The sequence below is a fragment of the Zingiber officinale genome, chromosome 1B, assembly GCF_018446385.1.
Source record: "Zingiber officinale cultivar Zhangliang chromosome 1B, Zo_v1.1, whole genome shotgun sequence".
Classification (NCBI taxonomy): Eukaryota; Viridiplantae; Streptophyta; class Magnoliopsida; order Zingiberales; family Zingiberaceae; genus Zingiber; species Zingiber officinale.
The window spans coordinates 96797494-96809312 of record NC_055986.1 but is presented as its reverse complement, the minus strand read 5'-3'; the positions used below and the strand labels follow the sequence as shown (position 1 = coordinate 96809312).

General features: G+C 34.7%; 1 protein-coding gene across 1 annotated transcript; it reads left to right on the top strand.

The window, feature by feature from the left end:
* Positions 1–4680: 4680 nt before the first annotated feature.
* LOC122040193 (wall-associated receptor kinase-like 8) lies at positions 4681–8509 on the top strand. The gene is made up of 3 exons (XM_042599546.1): positions 4681–5580; positions 7003–7124; positions 7259–8509. Exons 1-3 carry the CDS (start codon positions 4728–4730, stop codon positions 8507–8509), a joined length of 2226 nt encoding a protein of 741 aa, XP_042455480.1. The 5' UTR covers positions 4681–4727.
* Positions 8510–11819: the final 3310 nt, after the last annotated feature.

Genomic DNA, 11819 nt, shown 5'->3' with positions numbered 1-11819 from the left:
CCGATCCAGGTTTAGAGCTCCCAGCCCTAAACCCTACTTGGTCCTGAGAACGAGCTACCGAGCCCTCTCCGACTTTGTCCGGTTCAGATAACGAGCTACCGAGCCCTCTCTGACCTAGTCCGGAGAACGAGCTGCCGAGCCCTCTCTGACCTAGTCCGGAGAACGAGCTACCGAGCCCTCTCCGACTCCATCCGGTCCAGAGAACGAGCTACCGAGCCCTCTCTAACCTAGTCCGGAGAACGAGCTACCGAGCCCTCTCCGACTTCGCATGCCAAGCTTCCATACTTGGACTTTTCCCGTGCCAAGTCTCCATACTTGGGCTTTTCCCGTGCCAAGCTCCCTGCTTGGACTTTTCCGTGCCAAGTCTCCATACTTGGTCTTTACCCGTGCCAAGTCTCCATACTTGGACTTTTCACCAGATGTCTGGTCAACCTTGACCCATCTGGATTCCCCTTGCCTGGCTTCACTCACCAGGACTTCCGAACTGCCTAGCTTCACTCACTAGGTCTTTCCCCTTCCTGGCTTCACTCACCAGGTCTTTCCCAATTGTCTAGCTTCACTCACCAGGACTTTCTCCAACTGCCTGGCTTCACTCACCAGGACTTCCCGACTGCCTGGCTTCACTCACCAGGACTTTCCGAACTGCCTGGCTTTACTCACCAAGACTTTCCGAACTGCCTAACATCCCAGTTAGGACTTCCCAGTCAAGTATCCGGTCAACCTTGACCTACTTGACTCTTCTTCATCCAACCTGATCAGACCCTGATCAGTATCTCTCCGCATGGACAACTGCACCTGCATTGTCCATGTCTACATATCTTTCTGTATTGTCAAACATCGAAACCATGACCAAGGTTTACGCTTGGTCAACTAGGTCAACCTTGACCTACTGGAAATTGCACCAACAGCAAGGACTTCTTCTTACCAAGAATCCAGTCCTCAATCTTCTTCGACTTTTTTTGCCCTGCAAACTTACAAGTTAGATCCAACATATTAACCTAAACTTAAATAATTATCAATCATTAAAACTTCTCATCGAGGGCATGATTGCACCAACAAAAGGTTTCTTATGCAGTGTAGTTAGATGTCTGATATATGTCATGGTTTACACAAGACCTAATTTGGCACATGCTTTATTACGGTGAGCAAGTTTTATTCAAATCTTGGTCGACAATATTGGGATGTCGTCAAGTGAATTTTTAGATATTTGAAAAATACTTCAGATTCTGACATCATGTTCAGCAAACAACAAGGTGATCCTTTAGTTATAAGATATATGGATGCAGACTATATAGGGGATATGGATAATTGAAGATCTACTATAACAAGAGGACCTATTTATTGGAAGTCCATGATAAAACTCATAGTTACGTTGTCTACTACTGTGTCAGAGTATATGGTAGAAGAAGCAAAGGAAGTGTTGAAATTATTGTAGCATAGTTATGACTTGTAATCATTGTTCACAATTATTGTAGCACAGTTAATGTTCACATTCGATTGAAGCATTGTTCTCAGTATTGAAAACCCCTTCAAACCCTAATTTTAGGATTTAGGCTCTATCAATCGACTGATATCCTATTTAGCTTTACTAAAGTTGAATTCTCATCTTACCTATTATCATATAACCTTATCTTACCCTAGTATCCGATCAACTTTGACTTGCCGAGATTTTTCGATGCCTATCATCTTGTTAACCTTCACTTGTTAGAACTTCTCATTGTCTAACATCTAGTTAATCTTGACATGTTGGGACTTTATTATTACTTATTATTCCATCAATCTTAATCTACCAAGACTTCTCATCTCGTGTTTAATATCAAGTCAACCTTGACCTATGAAAACTTATCTCATTATCAAGTATTCGATTAATTTCGACTCACTTGGACTTCAAGCCGCCAAATGTCCAGTCAACCGTAATGCACTTAAATTTTCTTCTAGTCAATTCCCTATAAATTTTTTATCACCAAATGTCTGATCAATTATGATCCACTTAAATTTCTTTACTGTCCGTGTTTATTTGTAAAATTAGGTTAGTTTAGATTCATTTAATAGCTTTGTCCAAAATTATTAAGTGGACTTAAAATATAAAAGGAATGTAATCTTTTATTTTTTTTAAAAAAATCTACAAATCATATTGTTTTTTTTTTAAAAAAAAAATAGATTATAGCCTATATAATAGTATTGACAAGAACTACACTATGAGTTTATTCAAGGACAAAAATAAGAATTTTTGGACGATCCATCTCAAATTTTTTTAGCGGATGAGTAAATATGCCCTCAACTACTACTCTATAGCGATAATGACATTCCAACGGTTGAATTCGATTCTTAATTATGATGTATTGTAGGGATTTTTTTTCAAATAGAATGATAAATTTGAGATGTTGGTTATTGGACGATGAGATAGTTGTATTCCTAGACTTATTTTGATGATCGATGAAAATTTTTTTGGGATTGAATCGGTCACTTCCATGAATAATTATAATGTTGTCAAACAGGCCAATTCATAGCGAGCTAGGTCGATCCATCAGAAACCTAACATATGATGAGGCAAGATGGACAGGCAACCCCCCATCCTAGCGGGCTTGAAAATGTCTAACTCAACTCAACCTAACTCTCTATATATATATATAAGTAACGTTATTAGCCAGTGAGTTGGATACCAAGTGATACATAAATATGCGCAAAAGTCAATACATGTTGCTCCTCATCTTACTCAACGAATTATTTATTAGTAATTATTATTTTTATTTTTTTATTTAATTGATATGACATATTCTGAATTATTGTTGGACTTTGAATCTAATTGTAATGACTTAATTGGCCAAACAAGTACCCGTCAACTAGAAACTAGGCACTAATTAATAAAGGTTGGAAAATGGATTCTTTAACCCCAACTACATTTTTAAAATTGTATTAGTCTATAAGTCAGTCAACGACTCTATCAAAAAATATACGACTATTCTTCTGTGGAAAATAAAGGATGTATTATTATATTTATAACTAGTCAATGAGGAACTTACATTGACTTCTGCCACTATTAAATGGAAATGACAGAATTGTACAAAAGCTTCTATCTTCTATCTTGTGGAAGACTTGGTTTTGTTAGGAGAAGACTTTTTTTTTTTTTTTAAATAACAATAATTTGTTGAGTAAGTATGGATCGCGAAATGAGATTGAAAAATAATAGCTAAATTGAATGTTCTAAATATATTATATATTTAACTTTAACTAGATTTACTAATTGGACTGCATGCTCACGCGAGTGTACGAACTCTACAAAATAAGTCTACTAAAATAACACCCGCAATTTTTCTATAGAAAATGAAGAATATATGATTGAAATTCCATACTCGTTATATATTTTCCCTTCTTTTTTTTTGGAAGTAATGTATGTGACGCGTATAAAATTAAAACAAGCGTATGATAGAAAAGTTAATAAGAAAAAAGTAATTTTTAAAATTTTTTATGTCAATTTCTTTGATTGAAACGGCATGCAGTAACTGTGATAATGACATATTTGTGGGAGTCAAGTCCACTGCTAATATATAATTATTTCATTGTAATTAAAAATGCATGATTATTATTCTGTGCTCAATGCTAATTCTACAGGGCACAGCATTCTATCTATATAAAGATTCTAATAGTTGTACTTTGATTGAAAACTTCGTAAGAGAAAGAGGACTGTGCATGATCAACTAAGTGATTTGGCTGCTAAGTTTGATTAATAAGCAGAGGTCAGTACATTTTTCCTGCTCTTTGGTATATTAATCTGACTCGAGTGATGCACCTTTTTTACTTTCTGATTGAGTTAATGGGTCTGATATTAATTGAATTGAGTTGGTGATTAGAATAGACTAACAAGGAAATATTATTAAATATTAATATATTATTAATTTGGTCATTACGGCTTAATAGATCAAACTCATGATGGACTCAATATATTAAGGGGGGAAAAAAAATCATATCCACTTCACTAATTGTAAAAAATTAACGATTTAGAGAGAGAAAAATGAACACAAGTAGATAGTTGAAAAAAGAGTGGAAGATATTAATTGGTATGAGCTATTTGATTAAGATTATTTATTAGGTATGAATCAATCACTCATAGATTACTTGGAAGATGAGATAAACTTATTATTAGTTTTTTTAAAAAATAAAAGCAATTTATTTTTTCTAATTTATGAAACATTCATTGTAATTTTCAATTCCTATAATTATCTTTTTTTCCTAAAAACTATTTCGATCAAATTAATTAAATTTTCTATTGTAAAAGCAAGGCTACTCTGTTCTTTGAAGAAGAGAACAAATATCGTGATTAATTATTTAGAGTCATGCAATCTCAACTTAATTTGTAAGTACTGAAGCAATATTTGTACATGAACTAAGCAATATTTGTGTATGAACTAAACATACATTCTGCGACATGAACTAAACATACATGTGGTAAAAGATGATTCATTCCCTCCAATGCTCCTACCAATCCATTCCTAGATCAACACGATGAACTAAACATACATGCTTTCTCTTGGAGTGGTTTGATTTTTAATTAATTGATGCATTATATATGTGTGTGTATTTGGATAATTTACATTTTTCTAACTGTGATAATTCATTATATATATATTTTTATAATTGATCTGTAGGACAATATAATGGGATTCGGTAATATATTATTGATACCTACAACATTGTTGATATTATTGGAGGGTTCCACAAATTGGGCAATGGAAAAAAAAAAGTTTACTCTCCCTTCCAGCAACTGTTCTAAAAATTGCGGCGATGTACAGATTGAGTATCCTTTTGGAATTGGCAGTGATTGCTCCTATGCTGCTGGATTTAATCTTATTTGTGTAAATGACTCTAATCCTCCGAGGCTCCTTTTGGGAAATGGTACTGTCCAACTAAGGAATTTTGACATGGAGACAAGTCGAATTTATATCGAATCACCATATGTCACATTGAATGCGGATGGTCAATCCAATATCACATTGATCAATCTTAAGAATTTGCCTTTCTCTTTAAGACATGACAATTTGTATGTGGCCGGTTGCAATGTCACTGCCAATATTATTGATGTTGTTACAAATGGAACGGAAGGTGCTTGTTCTGCAATATGCTCCGCTACCAATACTTCAATTATTCCGTTCGACAATGGATATTGCATACTTCATTGGAATTATATGAAATTTAATCAGAATTTATGGGCTATTCACTTAACTAAACTCAATAAGAATAGTACCACTGGCACTATAGCTTTTATGCACGATGAACATATTGATTATGATGCCTTCAAACGATTTATAGAAGATCGGAACACAACTGGAATGATGGCCTCTCTTACTTGGTACATCAATGACTATTCTACATGCGAAGAAGCCATAAGGAGGAACAATACTTATGCATGCCGTAGTAACAAAAGTAAATGCTATAATGTCTCCCAACAATATCCAGAAGCAATAATATTCTACTCAAGTGAAATCATTCGGAGTTCTTACTCAAGTGAAATCATTGGTTACAAGTGTCGATGTTCTTCACATTATGTCGGCAATCCCTACCTACCTGATGGTTGTCAATTAGGTGATGATTCTAAATCTCTTCTATATATATTAATCTCTTGTAAAAGTATATATACTTGTTAATTAATTGAACAAATTAAATTATACTGATGCATACTATATTTTATAGAATATATATATATATATATATTACAACTAATCATTTGTGAGTTCGTTAACAGATAAAAATTTCACATTCACTCCTGGAAAAGATTGCCAAACCAAATGTGGAAATGTTACAATTTTCTTCCCGTTTGGGCTAAAACAAGGTTGTTATCGAGATGAATATAACTTTGCTCTAACATGCAATGAGACCTCCCACCTCTTATATTGGGCTGGTGATTATGGTGTAGTGAGCAAAATTTCATTACAGGAAGGGCAACTGGAGTACAGTGTTTCTTATGATTTTGACAAGGAGACTACGGTCATTAATTGGGTAGTAGACAGACAATCTTGCAAGGATGCTGCAACAGACAACGCCACCTTCGCATGTATCCATGAACACAGCTCATGTTTGGATGTAAAAAATAAAGACAATCAAAATGAAGGATATAGATGCATATGCAAGGATGGCTATGATGGAAATCCTTACCTTCATGGTGGATGTCAAGGTATAACAACATCCTTTAATTTCACTTTTTTGAAGATATGTATGACATTAAAAAGTATGCAGTGGGCGAACTGTCACAATTTTAATTACATATTATAATATCTATAACCGTATTATTTATATGTATTAATTAATTAATAAATATTAATTGTTAGTTTACACATTAATAAAAAAATACTTTTTTCATTAAAATACCCTTTTTCCATGGATATTTTTTTTAAATGTCTCATTTTAATTTCCACATTTATTTTTAATCAAACAATAATGTAATTGCTTCAACTAATAATTAGTTATATTATGACCAAGAAATAATAATTATACTTATTGTAATGCATAAAACAATTATAATTATTGTATAAAAAAAGTTATTTAATATAATAAATGATGTTAATTAATATATACATGTACGTAAATATACAGTTAAAATAGAATTGAAGAGTTGAAAAAAAATTAAATAGCTAATTAATGATATAAAATGTATAAACTTTTAATTTATTTAAAATATTTTATAATAAAATATTGTTATTTATTTAATTAATAATACAAATAAATGTGCATATAAAAATTAACAACACACACGTATATATATTAATTAGAGCAGCAGAGGAATTACATTTAGAAATCTTACATATAATTTTGAGCTATTATTTTATAGTAAATACTGATAAAATCTTAATGTTTGAATATATTCTCAAAAAAACTGTATCCAAAGTTTATTATATATAGTTTCTTTTAACTTTTAACATATGAATGGATGAATGAAAACTTAGTGGTATATATAATTTATATTTTAAACATGTGATGTATTGATCACAAAGTGTTTTGGAATTTTAGATATCGACGAATGTAATTCTTCTACAAAAGTTTGCACTGGAATTTGTGTAAATTCAGCAGGAAATTTCAGTTGTATATGTCCCCTGGGAACATCTGGTGATCCTTATCGAGGAGAATGCATCTATCACAAAAGGAATGCTCTTTTATTAGGTACATCGTAACCCTATCCATAGTTCTAAGTAAATTTTATATATGCAAGAAATCTTATTTCATGACTAACAATTATTCAATTACATAGACAAATAAATTAAAACAGAAAACAACAAATCAATTTGATGCAGGTGTGATTCTTGGTGCTAGTATTGGAACAAGTCTCTTGCTCTTCTGCGTAATCATGGTCATCGTATGCAAGAAATGGAAGCAAAGAAAACAACAGAAAATTAGAAAACGGAATTTTCTACGCAATCATCATTTACTACTTCAACAATTAAGCTCCACAAGCGATCATGTTGAAGAGAGAACAAACGTATTTTCTCTAGAAGAAATAGAAAAGGCAACAAATAATTTCGATGAAACTCGAGTACTTGGAAAGGGAGGACATGGAACAGTTTACAAAGGGATTCTATCTGATCAACGAGTTGTCGCCATAAAAAAATCAAAAATAATTAAGACGAGTGAAATTGACCAATTTATAAATGAAGTTGCAATTCTTTCTCAGATTAATCATAGGAATGTGGTTAAACTTCTTGGATGTTGTTTAGAAACTGAAGTTCCTTTATTGGTTTATGAATTTATCTCCAATGGAACTCTTTCTGATCATCTGCATGTTCCACAAGGTGAGTCTAAATTATCATGGGATGATCGTCTCAGGATTGCCACAGAATCTGCAGGAGCACTTGCTTATCTACACTCAGCTGCTTCTATGTCTGTTTTTCATAGAGACGTAAAGTCATCAAATATTCTTATAGATGAAACTTTTAAAGCGAAGGTATCAGACTTTGGAGCATCAAAATTTATTCCTCTTGATCAAACACACATAGTTACTGCTATACATGGTACCTTTGGATATATTGATCCAGAGTATTATCAAACTAGTCGGTTGACGGAAAAGAGTGATGTCTATAGCTTTGGAATTATTCTTCTTGAACTCTTAGTTGGAAAGAAGCCCATCTACTCAACTGAAAATGGATTACAACAAAATCTAGCTATGAATTTCCTTCAAGCAATAAGAGAGAACACATTGCTTGATCTGGTAGAAGATTGTGTTTTGCAAGAAGGAACAAAGCAAGAGGTTCTTGAAATCAGTAGTTTGATAGAAATATGCTTGAATTTGAAAGGTGCAAAAAGGCCTACAATGAAAGAAGTTGAATATAAATTGCAAAGCATGAGAAAAGTTAGAATGAAAAAGAAAGGAGTTCGTATTCTAGAAGGGAATGAGGATGCTGAATGTTTACTCAGTGTGTCATCTCACTCTTCCTCACAAATGGTGGATGAAATAAGTCAAGGAAATTCTAGGAATTATAGCTTTGAGAAGGAACTTATGTGGTCACAAAATTGCCCTCGTTAATTTGTTTTATGCATATGCAAGAATGTGCAATTTGCATCATTTTATTACCATCTTGAGTTATGTATAAGTAATTTTGTAGACATTGATATATGTATCTTGTGTAATGTATATTTTATCTTGTCTCCATATATTTATATAAATGAATTCCTAAGTTTTTGAAACTAAATACAACTCTTATATTTTCAACAATTATATTTCTCCCTATAAAATTTTAGTTTTATTCTTTCTATACTACCTCCCTAATATTTTATAGTCAATATATTAGTTGCTTTTTTTTTTGGAATGGTAAACATATCTAGAAATCAAGAAAGTTACGTAAAAGTTATATGCACCAGATGTCTACAAAATGGTAGACATAAGTTTGGACTTTGAGAAACATCCTCTCAATAAAAGACACCTTACTTTCAAAACAAAATCGGTTCCAAGCTTGCCATACAAGAAAGATCACATAGGTTACATAAGTTACTACTAAATGGCGAGCCTTTGTCTACCTATCTTTGTCTTAGAATTTCCTCTTGAAAACTCTAGACAAACTTATCACCCTGTAGATGACTAGTAGGATGCCCAACCACACTCCCAAACCTTGTCCCAAAGTTGTCTCATGATGGGGCAATAGAAGAAAATATGATCATTTGACTCCACAGCTTGCTAGCATAGGCAGCACTACTTGTGAGGTTCAAATGCCAATTTGTCTACTGTTCGTAATTGTCAATGAACAATCATCCAACAACAAAAATGATGTTTGGATAGTAGGTCGACTTTCCATACAATTGGTGCCCAAGAGACAGCTGCTGCCCGTGGTTGAAAAATCGGTAGGCATTAGCTATGCCATTCTTCTCTGCTGCTAACCATTCTAAAAGCTTCATGTTAGCCTCCCCATAGCCTCATTCTTGCTGCACAATTTGGCCATGAATGTAGACCAACTTATTGATCAAAGGGGAGGCTGACGCTTTGCATTGCCATTGCCAAGAATCTACAACCCTGAGGTAATGGTGATGCACCCAACAAACCCAAAACGAATCCTTCTTAGTTTGGATGTTCCATAATGTTCAACATAGAAAAGCGTTATTCCATGCATGCAAGTCCCGAATACTTTTTTGGATAAGCAAATAGTCGCCTATGGGATCAGTGGATGCTTGGTGGACCAAACAAAAGATCGACAAATTTCTTAGATCTTGTAAATCACCTCACTTGGAAAGGGGAGAATAGATAACCAATAGCATTCAACTCCTTGTAGCCTCGATTGTACTAGCTCCAAGCGCCATGCATAAGATAAAGTGTACTTCAGCCAAGAGATAATTTTCTCAGTCACCGTATCTAGAAGTGATCAATAATTTACAATCCAAAGCTTCGCTATAGCTAAAGGAACACTAGGTTATCTAAAGGGGAAGGTACCCTCTTGAAAATCCATAATTTGTAGAAGCTCACCCTTTGTTTGTTTATTGACACTCGCCATGTACATATTGGACTTCAAAGGGTTAGCTTGAAGCCTCGATTTGTCCTCAAACTCCTTCAAACAATTGGTGATCATAGAGATGGTGGATGCATCCGCCCTTGCAAACATCAAAAGATTATCGACATATGCTAAATGGGTAGCTTGAGCCACTTGACAAATAGGATAGAAGTAAAAATCCTCTTGCTCTGATACTACCTTCAATTGCTGCAAGAGTGCCTAAAGACAAAGCTCGAATAGCAAAGGAGAAAGTACGGGGTTGCCTTGCTACAAGCCATGCCACCTACTAAAGAAGTCATATAAAGCTGCCATTAAGGCTAATAGAGTATGAAACTGTGGTGACACATTCGTGAATCTAATTATGGAATTATTGGGAAAACCATAACCAACAAGAGCCGCCATGAGAAAACTCCAATCTATAGTATCAAAAGTCTTCCTCAAGTCCACCTTGATCATGCATCGAGGAGAGATCCACTTGCGTACATATTTCAAAAATAACTCATGAGCTAGATAATTGTTCTCACCTATGGAATGACCTTGGATGAAAGCCGCTTGTGCAAGATCCAATAAACAACCCATGACTCCCACTAAGCGCCCTACTAGTATTTTGAAGATCACTTTGTAGAAAACCGTGCAACAAGATATTGGCCGATAATCATTAACACCGGATGCATGATTGGATTTTGGAACCAAAGCTATTAGTGTGTAGTTCCATTGTTTGAGTAGTTGTCCATGTAAAAAAATTCCTGCACTACAACTATGACTTCGGTACCCATTGTTTCCAAAGTAGAGATGTAGAACTTGACATTATATCCATCCGGACCTAGGGCTTCATTCCTCCCAATACTAAAGACCATAACCCATATTTTCTCGACGTTGACCGCATGAACTATTGTTGCCTCTGCATTCTAGATAATTTGTGGTCTAGCAGTCCCTCGTTGTGCAGAGGTTAAATTTGCTCATTTATGCCCAATAGCTCTCGAAAATGCCCCACAAACTTTGTCACAACCTCCCTAAGACTGGTGACCTACTTCTCGGACTGTTTGGTTATGGTGACAATAGTATTCCACTTATTATTACGCTTCACCAAGTTGTGGAAGAACTTGGTGCATCTATCACTATTCTTGAGATAATTTCTCTTCACTCTTTGTTGATAGAAACTCTTCTCTGCCTATGCAAGCATGGAGGCATGTCATTTTAGTAATCCGTATTCCGTCAAGGCCTCCCCTCTACAACATGGTATGGTTTGCCACCTCCAAAGCTTGTTCGACTCTCAAAGCTTGCTCCAAAATGTGCTGGAAGTGAAACTTAATATGATGATGCAGCAGGCCCTTGAGCCTTATGAACTCGGTCTTAAGTATGAATTGAGCAGTACCATGACCGGCTCCTCCCATGAATCGACCACTAAGTCCCGAAAATCTCCATGTAAAGTCCACATGTTGTAGAATTTGAAAGGGAGTCGAAAGGTACAATCTGAGTTAAGCATAAAGACAATACCACAATAATGGTCTGATAAACAATCGGGGGAGGTGAGCTCCGCAAAGCTATCATAATCCTTTAAGACCCAATGTGAATTAACCAAAGCACAATCAAGTTTAGGGAGTTAACCATACCATTTGACCATGTAAAACCATATTTCATCGAATGATGGTCCACTAGTCCATAAGTTTGAACAAAAAGCTCCAAATCATATAGCTCATAATTCATAACTAGTTGCCCTCCTTCCTTATCATGAGTCGTTAATAGAGAGTTGAAATCCCCCATAAGAAGTCACGGCTCGATATGCCCTCCCCAAGTGTAGTGAGATCATTCCATAAAGGTTGACGAATGAGTGAGAATTGACTAAAAACCATAAAG

Bases quoted from the DNA above. Each gene is read 5' to 3' on its own strand.
- LOC122040193 (XM_042599546.1), top strand. From the start codon at position 4,728: ATGGAAAAAAAAAAGTTTACTCTCCCTTCCAGCAACTGTTCTAAAAAT. The intron at 5,581-7,002 runs GTGATGATTCTA...TTGGAATTTTAG, and splicing joins ACCTGATGGTTGTCAATTAG to ATATCGACGAATGTAATTCT. The intron at 7,125-7,258 runs TATCACAAAAGG...AAATTAAAACAG, and splicing joins CTTATCGAGGAGAATGCATC to AAAACAACAAATCAATTTGA.